A 24,431-nucleotide genomic window follows, 5' to 3' on the forward strand; every position below is an offset into this window, starting at 1 on the left:
ATACCCTAAATTATAAGACCAAAAAAAGCTACTATAGATCTAGACATCTGATAAACCCAACAAGAAATGACTTGAAAAATACTAATGTGTATCTATATATCCGATTAATGAATTCCAACTACTGATAAACTGGACAAAATTTCCAGTCTAAGAAGTAAAGGATAGCATCAGTCTTAGGAAATCTACTTTGTTCAATACAGAAAAACCTCCAGGAGAATAAGGAATTTCTTTACTATATTACTGAGACAAACAGAACTTGGTATCTAAAACAGAATGTTTAAAATATTCATACCAAGAAAATACATGAATGGGAGTTGGGGCAGACAGAGCACAGTGGTTAAGATTTCATACAGTTCTGAAGTCTAGCAGATCTGGGTTTAGAATCCTGGTTTTGCCAACTGCTACCTAGGACCAGTCACTGGAACTTCACTGAGCCTCTACTTCATTAGTTAAAAGGCTCTCAGGACACTTTTTCAGGAAATCCTGATGATTAGCATAGGATGCCCCACATCTAGGTGCTCAATAAGCATTAGCTATCATCGAAGTTCTTTTTTTTTTTTAATTTTTTTTTTATTTATTTTATTTTTTTTGTTATCACAGTGTCCAGACAAACCATTTTAGCAGTTTGTGGAATGTTTTTTCTCATCGTATTCTATCATCTATTTGGTGAACCTAAGATTCAAATACTCGCCCAGAGATCTTGTATCATGTATCAACATATAAATGACTGTTTTAGGAAACAAACATCTTATCATCCTGGATTTCCTGTGACAATACGTTGTTGGTGAATAACATGAATAAACAAGTTAAACTGTTAAACTGAACAGAATAACCTGAAGCTTAACTGCCCTATACAGACTTTAGCTTGGTTTCATAAAGGCCTTAACATCATTGTAAATTCAGAATGGACCAGCCACTTTCTGTCTCCTTAAGACTTGCTTGCATGGGGAAATTAAGAAAAATGGTTCACTTGGTCCACTGAATAGAAAATGTCTTAGCCTGGTCCCCACAAAAAAAAAAAAAAGTCTTAATATAGTTATCAATTTGGTTTATGTACCAAAAAAAAATGTAAAGGTAGTCACAGAAGAGAAATAGGGCCTGTCTCTTCTAAAGAACTATAATTAACAGTAGAAAACTTTTTTTTTTAATCTAGGTGAAGATGGGGTAAGGAGAATTTTGCATGGAACTATGGACATCCCATGCTTCTCTCTCCATTCCTACTTTTCCCACTTAGAGATATAAAATACTACTTCAAAAAAGGAGACTTCTTATTAAAATACTTTTATAGGGGAGACACACACACACATTCACAAACATGTACATGTAATAACTTTCTGATCCTCTAGTACATTATTCAATATATGCTATAAAGTAAATTCAGCATATTTGTCATATTGTAAAGTATATAGCAACTTCCCAGTAAAGTTTAAAAAACAACCCAAACACAAGAAGGTATCAATGCCCTAAACATTATTTTCCAGAAAAAAGATATTAAAAATAAAAGCTTAACTTCAACAACTTTAGAAATGTTTTAAGGCAAATGTAATTAATTAGGAAATGATAAAGAAACTAGAGGAAATACCAGGATCTGATACAACAGAATATAGTTCCATAATAATGAAATATAAAAGTGATCAAATAAGGGAACAAATATGAAAAATTTCCAAGTTATGACCCTTGTTTTGACCTAATTTTCAGAAAAGTCTGGTTAGCAAACAGCAAAATAAGGAGGTGCTAACTTTAACCCAATTTTATAACAGTAGAATATGAGTGTGTAGTCAGCACACCTGACACTTAAATAAAAAAAACTCCCAAAGACAAGTATGCAATCAATTAATAAAAAACCATAGTAAACCATACACACACAGAAAAGGGGCTGCGTTCATTTCACTAGTGAGCAGCAGATGGTATTAGGGCTGTCAACAAAATACTTCACTTCTGCAGTACAGTACCTTAACCCCTGTTTTGGTAACTCGGTATCATTAAATGTAAAAAATCACTGTCTAATGTTTAATTTACATATATTATAGATATTGTCATCCCAACTTCAAACAATCCCCACAACTGACCTAAGTCAGTGACTGATGCAGAGGGATTACTGAGAGCTCCTGAATGAGAAGCCCAAATGAGGCCAACAGTTAATAAATTATAATGAAGAAAAAAGATTTACTCTGATTTAAAACCTCCTTCAATAATAATATAAAAGATAATTACTGTAATGAAAACAAGTAACATTTTTTAATATTGACTAATTCCTCCTCTTGCTATAAATTTTCTATTTGATTAAACTTCAATTATGACTAAAGCATAATTCAAACTAAGTACCTGAATTAATGTACATTAAGTTTTTCAGGAAAGGTAGCCTTATCTATGAATTTTTAGCTTCAGAAATTGAAGGTACAGAAGCATCAAATATACATTTAACCCAAGACAACTGGAAATTAGAAAGCGAAGGGGGTTTTTTCAATGGTTCTTGTGATATCAAGGCAAGACAAGAATGTAGCTGTTTGACAAAACATGGTTTGTATTCAAGAAAAGCAAAGAGAAGTAGAAATACTTTTCAGTTAGTTTTGCTAACAAGAAACTAGAGGATTCTACAAAAAGTATAATAAAACACTATCATTTGCTTGGCTACATTTGCACTTAATGGACATGAGATGAAAATATGAACCAACTTGGAATGAAAATGCCATAATCTCACAGTCAACTCCTCATTGTAGACACTAATGAGATAAGGGGTTATCTTAAGTAATTCAGAACAATAGACACAGAGTTCTCAAATTACTACTACTTTTCCCATCTTAAAGTAGTCTGTCCCTCTAAATGTTTGGACTTTGGTGTTTTGGGGTCCAAAAATGGGCCATCTCCAGATCATCTCCAAAGTAAACAATACATCCACAGATAACTGAGTTGATGTGACTGACAAATATGCCAATCAATAAACTGCACATGGACACTACATGCCAAGCATGCTTCCGAGTCATTTCTGAAACTGTAAAAATGAGGCAAGATGACTGAGACTTCCCTAGCAAGAGCAAAACATGCTAGTGTCTAGTTAAGAGAACTCTGAGTAGCTTACCTCCTGCAGTAGATCAGCCTGCTCAATTGCTTTAAGGACATTCTTCTTGGATGTTTCCTGAACTTCTCCTCCCAAAAGAAACTCATCCAAAATAAAATAAGCCTTCTCAAAATTAAAAATGATATCAAGTTCACACACCTGAAAAGTAAAAATAAATAAATAAAACCTGGAGAAAGCAGAAGATATTTATCTACTATCAGGTAATCAATAAAATCTGACCAGAGTGAATTAATCTAATTATATCTAAAAATGGCGATCCTGCTAACTAAGCATCATTGATTTAGTCAGCTTAACTTTCAAGTCTCAAGTACTTGAAACACACAATGCCTTCAAGCTAAGCAAGACCAGACTCTGCAAGTTCCTAACATGGGCAACTTAATAATGATTTTCTACTCATAAAGACTGGTCTTTTGAAATATTTACATATTTCTGGGTAATATGATTACAACTGCTAACCAAATCTAAATTCTATACTAAGCACTTCCAGTATATTAATCTTTATAGCCGGACTCCTTTCTATTTCACTATTTTAAACCTCATTCTCACCAGCATAATTAAATGAGTAGGTCTGTGGGGTCAAGCAATTCTGGCAGTTAACTGACTAGGCAATTCTGACTTGCACTGACAAGAAATAGAGTCATTCCTTCCCTCTCTTGAGGTTACTGTCAAATAGAATTCTCAAGACAAATAATAAACTCGTTACAGAAAAGGTTAAAAAATATATATTATGGCGTTCAATTTCCTAAAACAAAATGCTACTCACACTGCCAAAATACTTGTCAAGTAATTCCACGTAACGATGAATTATTTCCAGGGTAATTAGTTCATTGTCCTGGTCCTCAATAGCACAGCAAAAATACAGACTGGCATATCTGCAACAAAAAACAGATGCAGAAAAAAACTTACCCTATAATCATGTATTTTCTAAAATACACTTTCATATCCTATTGTGAAAGACCTTGTGCCTATACAACTTATTTCCTCTTTACAACAGCAAATTGTTTTTCTCCTAGACTATAAAATAATAAATGTACAAAAAAGAAATTCTGAAAAGTACAGGAAAGCAAAAAAAAAAAAAAAAACACACACTATCTAGAAAGAGTTACTTATTTTGCTCTTCCTTCATTCGGGCTCCTTTTGTAGGAATATTCTAAAACATAGCTGACACACGTTGTTCTGAAGTTTATTTAAAACAAAACGCACTGTGTGACTATTTCAAACCACAAGTAAACAGGGAAGAAAATAAACTCTCCAACTGAAGGATTTATTGAAGATACTGTCAACATGAAGTCAATGTTCTGGAATGTTTTACTAAAACGTAACATACACACAGAGAAGACCTCAAGTCATAAATGTACAGCTTGATGAGTTTTCACTGTGAACGTACCTGTGGTACCAGCACTTGGACCACAAAACAGAATTATTGCTGAACCTCTGAAGCCCCTCTTCTAACCTCTCCAGGTCACAGCCTCCTATCCCCAAAGGTAACTACTATCTTGATTCCTAACAGCATAGAATTATTTTTAAAGGAGGTATATAGGATTGTGGAAATAAGCCTTGAGAAAAAAAACAAGTTGCAAGTAATCACAGAAGTTAGAGACAGAGAACGGGGAAAACTAAGACATGTCCTCAAATTTTCTAAGTTTTCCTTGTTGAAGTTCAGGCTATTTACCCTTGAAGAATGAATAAGGTTGGAAAACTCATATTCTCCAAATAAGAATTCTAGTACATGGGACTAGGTTATACTTGACCCAAGGAAGCCAAAACTTATTAACACAAAACCTTGAGGCATAACAAAGGATGACCTAAGTCCTTTGAGGAGGATTAAAAGTATTTTCAAACGGTTAAAATGTGTTTGAAGATTTTGAAAAGGAACAAAATGAAAAACTAAGACATTCCAAATAAGTCTCAGGTGCCATTATAATTTTCACTGAGGAGCATTTAAGCAATTTTTAGGAAACACAATGGCTAATCACTGCTCATAGCATTAATGTAAAATAATACACACACACACACACAACCTGTTTTGAAATCCAATGAATTTCTGCTCTTCAGTCTGAGAATAACTAGTATTTTCATAACACTATTAATTTCAATATTACCAAAAAGCATTTCATCTTATTTGAGCTTTTCAACAGTAAACACCATCATCCTTGATTACAAAAGAAAAAAGAGGCCCAGAAGTACAGGGCCTGCCAAGTGGTTGTACTGGGACAAGAAATCTGATCTTGAGACCTTAACTCCAGGCCTTTTCCCACCTACCATAGTGACTCCCTCGTCATACACGTACACTAGCTGCCATGTCCATTCCATCTAATTTCTACATTCACAACGTTATTTTAAATGGTTGGTCTTCTGCAGTCTTCAAGAGACATTCAAGCCCATTCATTTATCATAAAGGGCATAACATGCACCACCTCCAACTTTACTAACAAAGCGCTCCCTCTCCCAGCACTATTCTGTTTATTGCTTTAAAAGGCAACGAGATATTCCAACCCAACCTTCCATCCTCCTTAACCCATGCTGCTCAAATAGAGCTGTAAATCTGGAAAACTGATACAAATGACACATAAGATTCTCTGAATTAATAAAACTAAAGATTAAAGGGAAAGACATTACAAATGGTAAATAAAAAAGACATGACTAGCTGATATGAACACAGTGCTAAATAAATTCCACTAGAAAGAACTTACTAATAGACAATGTTGAGTAATATTCCTTTTACTTTTAATTTCAAGATTTCTCCAATGCCACTGTTAAGCAATCTAATGCTTACACCACTCTTCTCCTTAACTACAGAACTGCCTTTTACTTACAAATAAATAGCATGTAAACAGTAGTCAAAGGTCCTAGATTGTATGAATCATTCAGAAATATTACTTTAATATCAAATTAAATAAATTCTTCATTGTAGGTGAACATCTAGTTATTAGGATCATAAGAAGGCACCTCTTTTTAAAAAGTTTAAGGAAGAAACAGAAGCATAATAACAGGTAACATTCATTGAATCCTCACTGTGACTAAGGCACTAAATGTTACCTAAGGCCTTGGCATAATTTACCATTTTAATCCTCACAAAAAAAAACTTTCAGAGAGATATCATTATTATTCGCATTTATAGGAGACTTGGGCTTAACTGAGTAACCTTCTCAGGAACAGTAATCTGACTCCAGAGCCCAAGTTTTATATTAAAAACTACAGTCCAAAACTGTATTAAATAAAGTAATCCTGCAACTGGTAAAAATTAAAACATATTCAAAGCAATATTTCACATGCTCTGAGGAGGGAAAGAAAAATTGTTATACTGATTTAGTAAAAGATTACCAAGAAAACCTGAAGAGTATTCCTTATTTTTAGAACCAAGTGATTTTTAAAAAATTCAATAATGAATTCATTGTGTTCTCTCAGTGCATATTTGTAAGTCTAAATCTGAAGTAAAATTAATAATAGACTAGTAAGAAAGAAGGTATGTTTGGTTATTTTTAGCAGAGTAGATTAAGGCTTACTCTAATTACTGGCACTCAGAGAACATCTGAAAGTGCCTATTCTTATATTCATAACACATGACTTCTCCCCAGTCAGCTAAATATCAGCTGACTGTGGATGAATGTAACCAAACTGTTCTCAATATTCTACTGGTATGTCATTAAAAATTCTTTTGTTAGTGAAGAAAATCAATACAGTACTCTTAAACAAATTCTGAAGCTCGTAGTTGGTAGGTGTATATTTTTTAAAGACTTTAATCCTGTAACATGCTGCACAAAATAGGAATCAAAAAAGCATAGTTTTCTGTCTTCACAGGATCTTCAAGAGTATTTATTTTAGAGATGAGGAAACAAAGGCAAAATGACCTGTTCAAAGTCACAAAACTAATGGCACAAAGGAATTGAACTCAAGTCCCCAGATTTTCAGTCTATTTTTTCAGCTGTATTAACCTTACTCCACTCTCTCACCTCTCCTTCCCCAAGAGGGGCAACTGTAAGACAGGCTCAGGGATAAAGAATGTGGATGAGGCAACTTGAGGAAGGCAAACAGAAAGATCACTTGGTGATATGAACAGCAAAAAAATGCTAGTTCAGAATTTCTCAGTAGCTAAGTGTTAATTCTTTTACTTAAAAGGTCTTCTCTTCCAGCTGGACTAGGGAAAAAATAATCACCTGTTCATATCTACCAAAAAAATGTCCTTAAGGTGCTAGAAAAGTTTCTAGTATGAAATGGGGTCTAACTTTTGTATGTGAATTTCATCTTAGTAAAGCTGGTATTTTTAAGTGCATCTTTATTTATAGGAGTTTGATGTAAATATCAGAGTCAGGTGAGACTACATTTTACAGGTTTTTACAACAGAAAAACCAGTGTCCCAACATGGATGGGCTGAATGCTATGCAGAGTACCAACTAGCGCTTCTTTCCTCTTAATGGACAGGCCATCTCCTTCAGCTCCAAGAATCTTGATTCCCGGGACTGATTCCCTTGCTAGTATTTTCCTCCTCCACACGGGGGACTCCTTTCCCTATCTAGAAATAAGCTTAAGTCTCTCTCATGCCATTTTTTAACCCTGTCTCCCCACTCCTGTCTATGGGTGGTTATCACCTCTTAAGCTTCCCCCACCCCCCCCACCCCCCCAACAGTCTACACTTGCTGTTTTATTGTCTCCACCTCTTCACACTTTGTCCCATTTTTTCAAGAGTTCTATCTCTACTATTCCACTGAAAATGTTCCAACAAAGGGCATTTTGTGAAATGCTCACTATAAAATCTAATAGATTCTTCACTTTAGTTGACCTTCATGCAACATTTGGCACTGGTGACCTTAGTTTTGAACTCTCTCCCCTTTCCTAAGGTGACTGACCCTATAACTTACCCTCTGTCTGCCACTTAAATGCTAGTGATCTAACACTTTATGCCTCATTTCCCCCCAGACGTCCATGCCTATGCCCACCCTGAGAAAACTAGGCATCTCCAAATCGAAGTCACACAGGCTTCTCAAAGTCAACTGTCTACCTCACCATTTTACCTCATCAGCTGAACCAGAAGTGTGGAATCACCCCAGTCCTCCCCCTCTTTCACTGCCCTCCCTGCTTCTAGCAATGACCAAGTCTTACCAAACTTACCTCAGCAACCAACTCTTCCACCTGCTGAGCCCACAGCAGAAATCTTCCTTCAGGATCGCCATATCCTAATAGATCCCTCAGGTGCCAGTCTCAGCCCTCCCCCCACCCATTTTCCAACTACAGGATTCTTAAAGAAATGCAAATTTTCTTCTCATCCCAGCTTAAAACCCTTGCCTCCAGGTTTAAGATTTGAGTTCTGGCCCCTATGGCAGTCATGAGCAACTGACCTTGGACAAGTCACTTCTCCCAAATTCTCATTTTTTTAAATAAAACTCAGTTTTAACCAACAGTAGTGGTTTTCAAACTCAGGAGCCCTACACAGAGGGTGGATGCCAAGTGAGTAGAGATACAGCCACACAAGCACCTCCTTTTCCACTTGTTTCATTTAAGGTTTCATCCCTGGGGCAAAAAGTTTCTTAAAAAAAAAACAACACTTGACTAGATTACTCTAAAACATCTTCCACCTCTAAAATGGTATTTTTATGATTTTTCTCAACAAATACTACTCCAAACACTGGATACAAAATCATCCAAAGACGACTAAATTCATTCTATTGTAAAGAGGAGTCTATGGTATTTTAAAAATTGTAGAGTCATCCATGGTATTTTAAAAATTCTACATGTTCTGTAATCTTCATGTCTTTCTCTGCCATCTTGCCCACAACCCCATCCATAGTAGAGTGGAATAAATGAAAACTGAGATTAACACCCAGACTTCTCTTTGACTCTCCTTACAATCCACAGTTAATTCCCTGCACATCCCCCACAGAAGAGAATTTTTATATGCATGAACATTCTTATCCTAAATTCAGTAAGTTAATTGTAAGGGAACAGAAATAGTGAAGAAACAAAGTGATTATATTTCTTTTAACCCTATTAGAACAATCTTGAGAAGTTTAAGGTATCAAAAAGTTCCAGATATTAATAAAGATGTATAGCATCATTTAAAAGCTTAGTGTTCAAAGCCAATCTATGAGTCATTTTGCAACATCAAAATTTTAAAAATCTGTTCTGGGCAAAATTATCTATTTACCAGATCTAATCACACCTCCACCACAGCAACAAGTGTACTTCAAACTAATAAGCAGTAACGAACAAATCCTGCATATATCTGATTTTTAAACATCTATGACTAAAATGGTGTACATATCCAAAGAGTTTATACATGAATAAGAGATTCTGAAAGTCAGATTAAAAGGCATGTCAAATAACAGTCATTACAGATTTGTGGGGAGAAGGGAGGGGGAGGTAAATGCTTATCTAAATTCAGAAAATTACTCACACAATTTAAAATACTGATTTTATTTTCCCCTGTAAAGAAATGAATTATTTCAGTTTTCCTAAAAAGATGATTAAGCATGAAGTATCATTTACGCCTTTAGTTACATAATTTCATTTAAAAAGAGTCCCACGATTTTATCATTTCACCAAAACAGTAGTTATCTTAAAAGTACAAAGCTTTACCTTAAGACTATTTCATTTATATCTTTAGTAATCATTATTTATAAATGTCATCTCTCGAAAGTCTGCAATTTCCACATTATAAATGATCTAATATCTGATTCTGTTTCACCTTTCTAATAAAAAAAAATTATACCTTTTGTAAACAATCTTCAGATCTCGCCATTCAAGAAAGCTGCACATTTTAGGTTTCCGTGCTAAAACGGTTTGAACAAGTTCTCTTGTGATCTTTTTCTTTTCTTTGTCTGATAACGGGACATACCATTTCTGCAGTCGAAGCTTTCCTTGACGACTAAAAAGCAACATAAACTGCATCTGTTAAGATAAACAGAACCAAGATTACAGGCAATACTTTGATTCAATGAAGTTAAGATTAAGATGACACGTGGCAAAAAGAAGCTTTGAGGGACGGGGCGTTTAGCTAACAAATGATGAGTAGCCATCAATATTTCTATGCTAGTTAAAATAGCAGGAAATTCTTGTAGAAAGATCTTTCCACCAGATGCAAATCCTCCCACCTCACCCTGTTCCATTAAGTTTGGAGGAGAGGGGGAGGACAAAAACAGGTGAGGTGAAAATTCTGATGAAAAAGAAAGATAATTCTTGCAATTTAAGAATCTATTGTGTATGTGTGCTATAGGAATGTATATGTATCAAAAGAGAACTGTTGACATCAACTGGTTTAGATGCATTTGAAATAAACAGACCTACTATTTTTCACCCTACACAGAACAAGCTGTTCTAGTGCCAAACTGAATTACTTGTAGACAGACTGCTATAACTTGGAATGCTGTCTTCAGTTTATGTTTACATATTTTAAGCAAAACAAAAGAGCTAAAATATAAACCAAAAAAATCCCATAAACACACATTTTTCTTAATAAAAGCCTGATTTAAAAAAATTCACATCTCATTTAAAAAATTCCAACATATACACACAATAAAGTGAGAGTTAATATAATTTTACCAAAGAGAATATAAACCTTTAAAAAGCCAAACTAAGAGCTACACACATTCAGACATTATACGAAATACTTCATTTAAAACGATTTAAAAACATAGCATCTACAGATGGAGTGGATGCTGAATTCTAGTGTATTTCACACAAACTATTTTGTATACATTTATTTAGAATCTGCTAACGATTAATCTACATGTTTTAATTTTTAAGGAAACCTTCTTGTAATTCAATCAGTCTCCCCAACTGCAAACAGAAAGCATTGTTTCTACAAAGGTAATTTAAAGGTAGAATTCAGACTTTTTTTCTTTTCTTTTAATTATTCTAAGTTTCAGTACTAGTTTCTGCAAGTAGGATTCAGCCTGACTCTTGGTATTACCCATACCATACTGAATTTGAACATGGGGTGGGGGAATTTACACCATCCATCTGAATAAAATGGGCGCTAAATTTCGCCAAGAAATCATTGCCGCTTTTTGTAATAATCCAAGCGGGCATCAATAAGGTATTTAGAAATTTACGATGCGACAATTTAACTTTAATAAAGTTAAAACTGGCTGTTAACACCACACTTAAAACGCATCACTGGCACGAAATAAACGAACAATATTGATGATGTCAAAGTGCTTCACACAGAAGTCCTGTTAAGACAGCGACATTAGAAGGGGACAACAAGTAACGCATCAACTGGACAATGTTTCACGCAAACCCGTTAGCAGAACTTGGAAAAGAACAGACCCGTATTCCAGGATCTTGGAGACCAGGAGGACTGGGGGTTTGCTTTTGAAACTCAAGGACTCAAAGGAGTCTATATCAAGGTCCTCCATCTCTCCCCACCATCACTTTATATGACGAATAAATAATTTATGCTCTTTAAAATAAATTATATGTTAACATAGGATGATGCCTAGTCTCAAGACACAAGTATTCCTTCCCTCTAGTTAAAAACCAACGCTCCGATTTTGCTTCAAATCACAAGGCGCCTCAATTCCTGGCGATTGGTATTAAAAACAATGGGCTCGGCCGCGGAGCGGGCTCGGGGCCAGTGGCCGTTGCCTGCCCGCCGCCCCACGGGGCCGCACTCCATCACTGACCGATCGAGCCCGGGCGAGGTGACAGGCAAGGAGCGGGGAAGACAATGGCAACCGCCGCCGCGCAGGGGGCGCCAAGAGTCCTCCGTCTCCGCCGCCCCCGGCCGCCGACCCCGCCCGCAAATGCCCCGCAAAACTTGAGGCGATTCCCAAACCACAGGTGCCGCGGACCCGCTGCAGCGTCCGAAACCGGCCCCCGCAACCCCGGACGCGGCGCCGAGTGGAGAGGGGCGCGGACGCACAGAGAAGTGAGTTTCGGGGCGCGGTGCCCCAGTGGCGGGCCGGGCGGGCGGGCGCGGGGTGGGGTCGTCCAGGCGCTCGCTGGGCGGCGGGGGGCTCGCCCGACCCTCCCTCCCCACTCCCCGATCCCGGTGTCCCCGCTCGCCTCCCGGGACTTACGGCGGCCGCGGGCCGCGGCTGCGGCGGGGCTCGGCCGGCGGCGGCGGCGGCAGCGTCGGCGGCGGCGGCGACTAAGGGGAAGCCCCTGTCGCTGAGCTGAGGAAGAGAAGCCGTTTTGCTGTGGGGAGGGGACCCGGTTCGCTGAGGGAAGGCTTAGGCAGAGAGGGGAGGGCGAGCCGACAGACCCCGCCCCGGGGGCCGGACGAGGGAGGAGCCGGGGCTGCGGCGAGCGGAGGGGCGGGCTGGGCGGTGCGCTGGATGCGGCTCGGCTGTTGCCAACGGCTCCGAAGGCAGCTCAGGTGACCGCGAAGTCCGAGGAATCTGATTGGTCGCGTCTCTACCGAGAGGGGTGGTCCGGACCGGAAGCCAGGCCACGTGACCCGGAAGCGGCTGTTGCCAGGGCTGGCGCGCCTGCGCTCTCCTGAGTGCGCTTCTCTGACGCGCGCGGCTGTTAGGTCTATTTCGTGGGGAGAAGATAGTGTTTCACTGTGCCGTATATTGACCGTACTAAGCTGGGCAGGGAAGGTCCGTACTTCCAAGAACCACATTCGAGCTCCGATAACTCTCGGTGCCCCAAGAGGGTGGGACGGGGCCGTGTAATGGCCGGTGATGTTGGTGAGGGGAGAGAGCGGGTGCTGCAACTCGGAAGAAAACAAAGCTCGTGGAGCTCGTGCACGCGTTTAGAGGGCTTTTTGCAATTACTTTGCCTCAAAACCATCCGGAATCCGGCCCTTCCCATCGCAGTGCTGCAGTCGTAGACACCTTTTCGCCCCAAACTGTGCAAGTGTCTCTTGCCGGGGCTTGCCTCGCCCATCCTCAGTGCTGCAAATCTGAGGAGTTACTGTCCGTTCCCTGCTGAAAAGCCCGACCGGCACCTCTTCTCGATTCCGCTTCTTTCACCCTCACTTCCCCCACAGCCGCTTGGGTTCCAGTTTAGTCTTGCTGACGACTTTCTCTGCCTGGCATGGCCTTGCTCTCAAATGTCACAGCTCCTATGAAGCCTCACTCACCCATATACCCATTAGCACATCTTGAGTTTTCTTCATTTTACATTCCAGCCTAGTTCTCTGCCTGGTATGTAACACCACTAATAAATGTGAGTTGACTGATAAGGACTCTAAAACGGTAGATTTGTTAGTTAAGAGCCATGGTGCTGAGCATTGTGTCTGGCACATAATGGATGTCCATTTTTTTCGAATGAGAGAGTAGTTGAATCATCCAGTCCGACTCATCTTTTACAGATGAGGAAAGGGGAGCCCCATGGGATTAAGTGACCTTGCTTGAGCAGCCACGGGTTTCTCATGTCGAATGCTATTCATTATCCCAGTCACCTCGGTTCTTACAAAGGAAATTTAGAATATTGCTTTTGTTAAGCTATGGCCTTTTTGCAGAGGTACCCAAACATGGTCGCCAGAATTTTTTAATGGCCCAAAGGGAAAGTTTTCCAGGAAGCGAAGTTTAATCAATCTAAAGAAATCCTTTATTAGGGATTGTGTTCTTTTCATGTGTGTTAAAATGTCTGTAAAACTAAGTACATAGTAGGGATTTGGGGGCATTTTTTAATGCCCTTCTTTGGCAAGGTAAAAATGTATATTACCTCCCCTTTCAGACACTGCTATGCTGCTTGGAAATTTTCCTACTAATGTGTATGCTAAACATTTACTGAAATATTTAAAAAGTGGTCAACATAAAGCACAGAGTTGACTTTCTGTAGGTCTTTAGGCCCCCTGTCCAAATTTCTCTCAGCAACCTGACCAATCCTGTCCCAGAGGCACATGTTAATGTCCCATTTCTCCCTTACTACACAAAACATGCCATTAGCCAAAGACAGATCTAATAGAATGTAATGAAAACTCGCCCTCTGAATCCAAATCCAGAAAAGCTACTTTTCTGTACAAAACTCATGTCCTCAAGTTTCCTGAGATAACTACCTCCAAGTTTAAGTCACTGGCTGTGTTCCTCATCTTGGTCTGTGGTTCTGAAAACGAGGACGGGAGACTTGCTGATGTTCCTAGCCAAGAAAAGGTGGGGCTTAAGGGGAGGGAGGGAGAGGAATTATGGGAAAAATAATTAGCTGCTGAAAGCAGCTATTACATAATCTTGGCTGCTTATTAATTTAGCAGAAGGAATGGCTTATTAAATTCTAATAGCAACAGCACAACTGCAAACAACCTAGCAATTAACAGTGCAGGGCCCATTATTTTGTTAATATGTTCTCTTCTTTTGGCAAGTGTATAAGAACAAAATTTATAGAAGCAGATGGTCTTTTTCAGTAGATTATAGATGGCTTATTCCCCAGTCTTAGATTAAGTGTTAATTGTGCATTCACTGTGAAAGACAAAAGGAGCACTGTTATTGTCTTTGTTGGTAATTAACTGCTTGACTTTGATTCCCACAATTTGGAAATTGTGGGTTTTGTTTGTTATATAGAGGATTCTCCTCACCTAGTATCTTCTTCATCTGTCATGTTAATAGGGTATCTTGTTTTTAGTCCTCTGTTATTGTTATCTGGGTGGTCCTGATTTCCTGATTGTTATTGATTGATGGTACAAGAATTATTTTTTATGAAAAACTAAAAATTAGATTTTATTCTTTTTTTCTGATACAGGAGACATTTATTATACTACTGTTTCTAATGGAAAAAGAACATGTGGTTTCATGGTATACAGCTGCCAGATGTTTCCCAGGTTTCAGTGGCCCTGGTAGATAAAAGAAAATTACCAAGGCCAGAAGAGAGAAGAGATTTATCATGGAATAGAAATAACTGTATTCCAAGTGTACAGAAGGGGAAGAACTGAAGTATTTCTGGTAACCTACCTTTTATTTATGTTTTTATTGAGATATAATGGACATATCACATTATATTAATTTCAGGTGTATAACATAATGATTCAATAGTTATGTATATTGCAAAATGATTACAGTAAGTCTAGTTAACATCACTTGTTTTCTTAAAAAAAAAAAAAGTGCCTAGCTTTTATTTGTACTAAATCCAAGAGGTGAGGGTGAAATAGAGATTTATACCTCTAACAGTAAAATTTTGAGATTTTTATAATTTTTCAAAAATAGTTTTAATTTCCTGTTAAATATGTGATGGCCATATGTTTTTTCTCCTCTCCCTCTCAAAATGCCGTTAAATGAAAAAAAAAAAAGAAGAAGAGGAATATTTAAAGTATAGACCCACATAGACAGTAAGGGAGGGGACATTAAGGGGACATTAACGTGAGGGTGTCAACAAGGGTGTCATTAAGCACTGACAAGGTACATTATTAAGCACTGACAATTTAAGTAAAAATAGTACTGTATTTATATTGAGAATATGGAGGACAGAAGTGAAGGAATGTTGAAACAGTGCTAAGCCCTCATGCAGTAACAGAAAATAAATCCAGAAATAGAGGGTGCAACTAAAGAGATCCCACATGCCCCAACTAAGACCTGGTGCAGCCAAATAAATAAATAAAAATGAATATTAAAAAATAACATAAGATTAAAAAAAAGAGAATTAGCATTATTAGCATATTTCAATACCAGGAAGTAAATTCCAGAAGCAATGATGTCTTTCCAGGGATAGAATCTTGAGGTAGGATGTAATAAAAGTTATTATTACATTTTATTTTAGTGTAGGTTTTACTTAGTTTTTTAAAATACTGTAATGAAGTAGATAAAAACTCTTCTGTTAATGCTAGCACTGTATTATGGATTTGTGCAGTGTTCCTTTAGCCAGTCTATATGTTATTTATTATTTATTAAATAAAAATGTCTTCTAATGGAATTCAGTGCTGAATCAGTATAGAAAATCACAGCAAGTGTAAAAAAGATACTTAGAGTTTGTGAATTTGCATCTCCTAAGATAAAATTGTTCTAAGGAGAAAACTGGCCTAAAATAATGAGGATATATGAACCAAATCATTTCAAGTAGAAAGGGCTGCCACTGCCACAAAGTCCTCCACAATGAACTAAAGAGAAATGTGGAACATACGTTCTTTCTTGGAAACACCATAGCTTTGAAGAAAATGCAGGAAAATGACTCTTCTCCTTTTAGTATTACATTAAAGCAAGGATTCTCAACCTAGGCAATTTTATCCCCCACCAGCGGACACTTGGCAGTATCTGGAGACATTTGGGTTGTCACAGCGGAATAAGGGAGCTCAGGAACAGTTGTTGATGCTGCTGTAATGCACAGAACACCCTCTATGACAAACAATTATCCAGCCCAAAATGTCAATAGTGCTGAGGATGAGAAACCTGAGTTAGTCAATGAAGAGGTTAACATGCAGCAATGGAGATATCATACAGATATTTCAAGAAATGAAATAAGCACTTATCTTCATATGTTTGTTTTCTCTTGGAATAGTTGGGGGCATTCTTAATATTTGATAGGTAAAATCCGTAACTGCTAAAAAGGCTGGCCACATATGTGAGGCAGTTAGTATTCTTTAATCTAACAAGAATAAGCTATCCAAATGGGATTTTTTTTCAAAGTGATCCTGGAATATTAGTGGAAGTTACTTACAACCAAGATCCATGAGGTGACTATTCCATCCATTCATTCATTAACATATATGTTTATTATGTTTGCTCTCTGCTTGGCACTATGGAAGGTAATGTAGATACAAAGACAAGTAAGATGTTGACTCTATCCTAAAGCTCCAAAATGATTTCTCCTGACACAGAATTCCATGTCTTTTGGCAACAAACTCTGGATGGTCAGGGGAGCAATCACCAAACATGTGAATACATTTTCTTTTAGGAAACCCCTAGAGATGCTTCTGGAGAAGGCAGTGGCACCCCACTCCAGTACTCTTGCCTGGAAAATCCCATGGACGGAGGAGCCTGGTAGGCTGCAGTCCATGTGGTTGCGAAGAGTCAGGCACGACTGAGCAACTTCACTTTCACTTTCATGCATTGGAGAAGGAAATGGCAACCCACTCCAGTGTTCCTGCCTGGAGAATCCCAGGGACGGGGAAGCCTGATGGGCTGCTGTCTATGGGGTCGCAGAGAGTCAGACACGACTGAAACGACTTAGCAGCAGCAGCAGCAGCAGCAGCAGAGATGCTTCATAGAACTTTAGATTGCTGTAATTGACAGCTTTGGAAACAATCAGCCTTAATGACTTCCCAGGGCTCTTCACAATCTTTTCATTCTGTGAGTTTGCTACAACACTCTTAATTCACAGCCATATAAGAGATTCAATATAGCAGATTGAATATAAGAGATTTCAACAAAGCAGTTTGAAATAATTTTCTTTTGACCTGGTCCTTAAAATGAGATATTTCAGCAGTAATCTAACTCAATTAGACCCGTGGTTCTAGGATATTCTTTAGGGGACTTGTGAAAACATAAGATGGCTGGGCCTTATCCCCAAAGTTTTTGATTCAGCATGTCTGAGGTGAGACCTAAAATTACATTTCTTTTTTTCTTGTTTTAAATTGAAATATAGTTATTTTATATGGTTGTGTTAGTTTCTGGTATACAGCAAAGCAATTCAGAGAGCATGTGTATATGTTTTTATATATATATATTTATAAGGATATATTCATTTTCAGATTCTTCCATTGTAGGTGTTTACCTGTGTTATATGTAGTAGTTCCTATCTGTTAATCTCAAGCTCCTAATCCATCCTCCCCCCACTTTTCCCTTTTGGTATCTGTAAGTTTGTCTTTTATATCTGTGAATCTGTTTCTGTTTTATAAATAAGTTTGTGTCATTTTTTTAGATTCCACATATATGTGATGTCATACGATCTTTTCTTTTTGTGTCTGACTTCACTTAGTATGATAATCTCTAGGTCCATCCATATTGCTGCAGATGGCATTATTTCATTCTTCGCTGAGTAATATTCCGTACTGTGTGTGTAATATTTATACACACACACACACACACACACACATGCCACATCTTCTTTGAGCTTCCTTGGTGTCTCAGTCGGTAAAGAATCCACCTGCAGTGTAGGATACCCGGGTTCAGTCCCTGGGTCAGGAAGATCCTCTGGAGAAGAAAATGACAACCCACTTCAGTATTCTTGCCTGGGAAATCCTGTGGACAGAGGAGCTTGGCTGGCTACAGTCCATGGGGTCACAAGGGTCAGACACGAACCATCACCACATCTTTATCCAATTATCTATCAGTGGACACAGGTTATTTCCATGTCTTGGCTATTGTGAATAATGCTTCTATGAACATAGTGGTGCATGATTCTTTTCAAATTAGAGTTTTTGTCTTTTCTGGATATGTGCCCAGGAGTAGGATTGCTGGATAATATGGTAACTCTATTTTTAGTTTTTTAAGGAACCTCCATACTATTCTCCATAGTGACTATATCAATTTATATTCCTATCAGCAGTGCAGGAGGGTTCCCTTTCCTCCACATCCTCTCCAGCATTTATTGTTTGTAGATTTTTTGATGCTGTCCATGTTGACCCATGTGAGATGCTATCTCACTGTAGTTTTGATTTGTATTTCTCTTACAATTAGCGATGTTGAACATCTTTCATGTGTCTGTTGGCCATCTGTATGTCTTCTTTGGACAAATGTCGATTTAGTCTTCTGCCTGTTTTTCGAATAGGTTTTTAAAATATATATATATTGAGCTGTATGAGGTGCTTGTATATTTTGGAAATTTATCTCTTGTTGGTCACATCTTTTGCAAATATTTTCTCCCTTTCCATAGATTGTCTTTTCATTTCGTTGGTGGTTTTCTTTACTGTGCAAAAGCTTATAAATTTGATTAGGTCCCATTTGTTTATTTTTGCTTTTATTTCTTTTTCCTCAGGAGACTGACCTAAGAAAACATTGCTATAGTTTATGTCAGCGAATCTTTTGCCTATATTCTCCTTTAGAAGTTTTATGGTAAGAGTTGCATTTCTAACGTTCCCAGGTGGTGCTGATGTTCCTGGTCTTAGAATCACACTTGGAGAACCACTATGTGTTAGTCGCTCAGTTGTGTCCGACTCTTTGCGACCCCATGGACTGTAGCCTGCCAGGTTTCTCTGTCCATGGAATTCTCCAGGCAAGAATACCGGAGTGGGTTGCCATTTCCACTACCCTATAGAAAAAAAAGCTATGATAGCTAGTAGAAAAGTTCTCAAAGCCAGTGATTGTGATATAATTTTCCCAGACAAATGATTTAAAGGAAACTTGAGATCTGAATATTTTTTATTGCTGATCTCATGAAGTCTTATAACATTGGGAAAGCAATATTCCCAGTTATATGAACCTGAAACTCAATCTATATACACAACCCACAGTTGCGCATGATCATGATGTGCCTTGTACAAACTAATGTACTGTAATAGTCCAAGTTAGAAATTAGGGCACTTAGAGAAACTTGAAGGTTGTACCATAAAAATCAGATTCTTAGTTGATGAATATCACTACTGATATAAATTTTTTCCCAATTACTTCCTCCAAGTGGGGATTACCTCTAAATACTTTGTCAGAAATTACAGACATGAGGTGGAAGGGAGAGAGTTGAGAGGGACCAGCTAGACAGAATCTGTATCCCTGGATAAGGCAGAAACCACTAAGTAGTATTTTAATCAAAATCTGCCTTCTCCTCCTTGGCACCCGGCTACCCTGTTCCTCCACCTCCCTTGCAGTTAGATAGGCCCGTGGGGCTGAGATCAGGCTATGAAATGTGGATGGAAGAGCTGTCAGGCTGGGCCCAGAAAACCTTCCACAAGAAGGTCTCTTCCTTCCCTCCCACCTCAACCCTGCTTTTGCCCCCTGGATGTGGACACCCAGGGTGACCTTGGAAATCAGGCTTTGAGGATGGCTGAGTTGCTATCAGCCTGGGTTCTTGAATGACTGCATGGAGCAGACACACAGACTACTACCACCATCATCATTCCTTCCACCAGTTGTACTCTAAGTGAATGAGAAATAACTTTATATCAAGCCAGGGATTTTTTTTTCCAGGTTCATCTGTTACAACTATTAGTGTTACTAGCCATCCTTGCAAACTGTTACATACTTTATTACAAAGAGAAGAAGCCATAAGGATGGGAAGCCATTTTCAAGTGGCTAGCTTTTTGTCTCGATTCTGAACCTACTTTTTGTGCTCCTACATGTGTCTCCCTTTGATTGAAATATAAAGAGAAATCTATATATAAAATATTAGTTCAGAATTTAAAACTACTCATCTATCAAAGGGGCAGAAAAGACTGATTTGAGATTTTTCATTAACTTTACATTCCTCTGGCAAAACATAGCATTTGTACTAGGCAGTAGATGATGCAATATTTAAAAAATCATATGACTGAAAGAGGCAAGAAAATGGCACGGGGGAGCATATTCTGGTGAACTATCCCTGATTGTCAAAAGTGGATGATGTTGTCAGTTTCTTAGAACCAAGACACCAAAGCTGACAGTTTATTTATGATCAGATTATATCCTTGTCTTCTAAATACTATAGGACAAAGTTAAAACATTATCCTGAAACACTATTTAGAATACATGGACATTTCAATTTAATGGTTTGAAAAAATTTTAGAAATAATATATACATTTTAAATGTAACAAGTGAAATAATGGATTTTTAAAGGCCACTTCACTTAAAAACTTCATTTTACAAATAAGGAAATTTAGCCCCCAAAAAGTAAACAAATTGCTCAAGATCATGAGGAGCTCAGAGCCCTGTGTTCTGTATCCAGCCAGTGGTTTCCCACCATAGTCCATTGTCTCCTCCCCATAAATTACTAACCCCACTATCTTTAGACAAAAATAAACAGATAAACTGGAAAACCACACACCCACAACACCTCAAAATACAAACACTTCTTTATCTTGCCTTTCTGCTTGGTACTAAAGTATTTCTGTCTGCACTAGCAAACTGAAACCTTTGCGATCTCCAGGATTGGGATAGTATTTTACTAATCTTTCTATCACAGAACCTAATCCAATACTTTGCATAGAGTTTAGTTCAGTTCAGTTGCTCAGTTCTGTCTGACTTTTTGTGACCCCATGGACTGCAGCATGCCAGGCCTCCCTGTCCATCACCAACTCCCAGAGCTTACTCAAACTCATGTCCATCAAGTTGGTGATGCTATCCAACCATCTCATCCTCTGTTGTCCCCTTCTCCTCCCGCTTCAATCTTTCCCAGCATCAGGGTCTTTTCCAAGGAGTCAGTTCTTCGCATCAGGTGGCCAAAGTATTGGAGTTTCAGCTTCAGCGTCAGTCCTTCCAATGAATATTCAGAACTGATTTCCTTTAGGATTGATTAGTCTGATCTCCTTGCTGTCCAAGGGACTCTCAAGAGTCTTCTCCAACACCACAGTTCAAAAGCATCAATTCTTTGGCGCTCAGCTTTCCTATAGTCCAACTCTCACATCCATACATGACTACTGGAAAAACCATATCTTTGACTAGATGGACCTTTGTTGGCAAAGTAATGTCTCTGCTTTTAATATGCTGTCTAGGTTGGTAATAGCTTTTCTTCCAAGGAGCAAGCATATTTTAATTTCATGGCTGTAGTCACCACCTGCAGTGATTTTGGAGCCCAAGAAAATAAAGTTTGTCACTGTTTCCATTGTTTCCCCATCTAATTGCCATGAACTGATGGGACTGGGTGCCATGGTCTTAATGTTGAGTTTTAAGCCAGCTTTTTCACTCTCCTCTTTCACTTTCATCAAGAGGCTCTTTAGTTCCTCTTTGCTTTCTACCATAAGGGTGGTGTCATCTGCGTATCTGAGGTTATAGATGTTACTCCCTGCAATCTTGATTCCAGTTTGTGCTTCGTCCAGCCTGGCATTTCACATAATGTACTCTGCATATAAGTTAAATAAGCAGGGTGACAATATACAGCCTTGATGCACTCCTTTCCCGATTTGGAACCAGTCCATTGTCCCACGTCTGGTTCTAACTGTTGTTCTTAACCTGCATACAGATTTCTCAGGAGGCAGGTAAGGTGGTCTGGTATTCCCATCTCTTTAAGAATTTTCCATAGTTTGTTGTGATCCACACAGTCAAAGGCATTGGTGTAGTCAATAGAGCAGAAGTAGATGTTTTACTGGAACTCTCTTCCTTTTTCAATGATCCAGTGGATGTTGGCAATTTGCTCTCTGATTCTTCTGCCTTTTCTAAATCCAGCTTGAACATCTGGAAATATGGTTCATGTACTGTTGAAGCTTCACTTGGAGAATTTTGAGCATTACTTTGCTAGTGTGTGAGATGAGTGCAAGTGTGTGATAATTTGAACATTCTTTGGCATTGCCTTTCTTTGGGGTTGGAATGAAAACTGACCTTTTCCAGTCTTGTGGCCACAGCTGAGTTTTCCAAATTTGCTGGCATATTGAATGCAGCATTTTAACAGCGTCATCTTTAAGGACTTAAAATATCTCAGCTGGGATTCCATCACCTCCAGTAGCTTTGTTCATAGTGATGCTTTCTAGGGCCAACTTGACTTCGCATTCCAGGATGTCTAGCTCTAGGTGAGTGATCACACCATCATGGCTGTCTGGATCATTAGAATCTTTTTTGTATAGTTCTGTGTATTCTTGCCACCTCTTCTTAATATCATCTGCTTCTCTTAGGTCCATACTGTTTCTATCCTTTATTGTGCCCATCTTTTCATGAAATGTTCCCTTGGTATCTCTAATTTTCTTGATAAGATCTCTAGTCTTTTCCATTCTATTGCTTGCCTCGATTTCTTTGCGTTGATCACTGAGGAAGGCTTTCTTATCTCTCCTTGCTATTTTTTGGAACTCTTCATTCAAATGGGTATATCTTTCCTTTTCTCCTTCTCATTTTGCTTCTCTTCTTTTCTCAGCTATTTGTAAGGCCTCTTCAGACAATGATTCTGCCTTTTTTCATTTCTTTTTCTTGAGGTTGGTCTTGATCCCTGCATCCTGTACAATGTCACGAACCTCTGTCCATAGTTCTTTTTTTCATATTTTTTTTAAAATTTTATTTTATTTTTAAACTTTACATAATTGTATTAGTTTTGCCAAATATCAAAATGAATCCGCCACAGGTATACATGTGTTCCCCATCCTGAACCCTCCTCCATCCTCCCTCCCCATTCCATCCCTCTGGGTCGTCCCAGTGCACCAGCCCCAAGCATCCAGTATCATGCATAGTTCCATAGTTCTTAAGGCACTCTGTCTATCAGATCTAGTCCCTTGAGTCTGTTTGTCACTTCCACTGTATAATCGTAAGGGATTAGATTTAGGTCATACCTGAATGGTCTAGTGGTTTTCCCTACTTCAATTTAAATCTGAATTTGGCAATAAGGATTTCATGATCTGAGCCACAGTCAGCTCCCGGTCTTGTTTTTGCTGACTGTGTAGAGCTTCTACATCTTCGGCTGCAAAGAATATAATCAATCTGATTTCAGTGTTGACCATCTGGTGATGTCCATGTATAGAGTTGTCTCTCTTGTGTTGTTGAAGGAGGGTGTTTGCTGTGACCAGTGTGTTCTCTTGACAAAACTCTGTTAGCCTTTGTCCTACTTCATTTTGTACTCCAAGACTAAATTTGCCTGTTGCTCCAGGTATTTCTTGACTTCCTACTTTTGCATTCCAGTTCCCTGTGATTAATTAGAGATCGTTTTTTGGTGTTAGTTCAAGAAGGTCTTGCAGGTCATCATAGAACCATTCAACTTTGGCTTCTTTGGTATTAATCGTTGGGGCATAGGCTTGGCTTACTGTGATATTGAATGGCTTGCCTTGGAAACGAACAGACATCATTCTGTCGTTTTTGAGATTGCACTCAAGTACTGCCTTTCGGATTCTTTTGTTGACTGTGAGGGCTACTCCATTTCTTCTAAGGGATTCTTAACCACAGTAGTAGATATAATGGTCATCTGAATTAAATTCGCCCATTCCAGTCCATTTTAGTTCACTGATTCCTAAAATGTTGATGATCACTCTTGCCATCTCCTGTTTAAGCACCTTGATTCATGGACCTAACATTCCAGGTTCCTATGCAATATTGTTCTTTATAGCTTCCAACTTTATTTCCATCACCAGTCACATCCACAACTGAGTGTTGTTTTCACTTTGGCTCCGTCTCTTCATTCTTTCTGGAATTATTTCTCCACTCTTCTCTGGTAGCATATTGGACACCTTCTGACCTGGGGAGTTCATCTTTCAGTGTCCTATCTTTTTGCCTTTTCATACTGTACGTGGGGTTTTCAAGGCAAGAATACAGAAGTGGTTTGCCATTCCCTTCTCCAGTGGACCTCGTTTTGTCAGAACTCTCCACCATGACCCATCCATCTTGGGTGGCCCTATATGACATGGCTTATAGTTTTATTGAGTTAGACAAGGCTGTGGCCCATGTGATCAGTTTGGTTAGTTTTCTGTGATTGTGGTTTTCATTTTGTCTGCCCTCTGAT

The 24,431-nt window shown here is 38.5% G+C and overlaps 1 protein-coding gene across 6 annotated transcripts in view; it reads right to left on the reverse strand.

Annotated features, from left to right (window-relative positions):
* Positions 1 to 24,431, reverse strand: part of AP1S2 (adaptor related protein complex 1 subunit sigma 2) — a 157,763-nt gene that overhangs the window by 13,940 nt on the left and 119,392 nt on the right. For 4 of the 6 annotated variants that reach the window (XR_008708809.1, XR_008708807.1, XR_008708808.1 and 1 more), the window contains exons 1-4: positions 12,097 to 12,232; positions 9,786 to 9,964; positions 3,843 to 3,951; positions 3,080 to 3,217 (exon numbers count right to left, since the gene is read on the reverse strand). Coding sequence is in view for 3 of the 6 variants with exons in the window: in XM_055565790.1 (XP_055421765.1) it covers positions 3,080 to 3,217; positions 3,843 to 3,951; positions 9,786 to 9,964 (426 nt within the window). In the remaining 3 variants the exon portion in view is untranslated. Of the gene's footprint in view, positions 1 to 3,079; positions 3,218 to 3,842; positions 3,952 to 9,785; positions 9,965 to 12,096; positions 12,233 to 24,431 lie in introns of those variants that run through there. The other 2 variants (XM_055565789.1, XM_055565791.1) reach the window with 2 other exon arrangements.

Source organism: Bubalus kerabau, chromosome X (genome assembly GCF_029407905.1).
Source record: "Bubalus kerabau isolate K-KA32 ecotype Philippines breed swamp buffalo chromosome X, PCC_UOA_SB_1v2, whole genome shotgun sequence".
Lineage (NCBI taxonomy): Eukaryota > Metazoa > Chordata > Mammalia > Artiodactyla > Bovidae > Bubalus > Bubalus kerabau.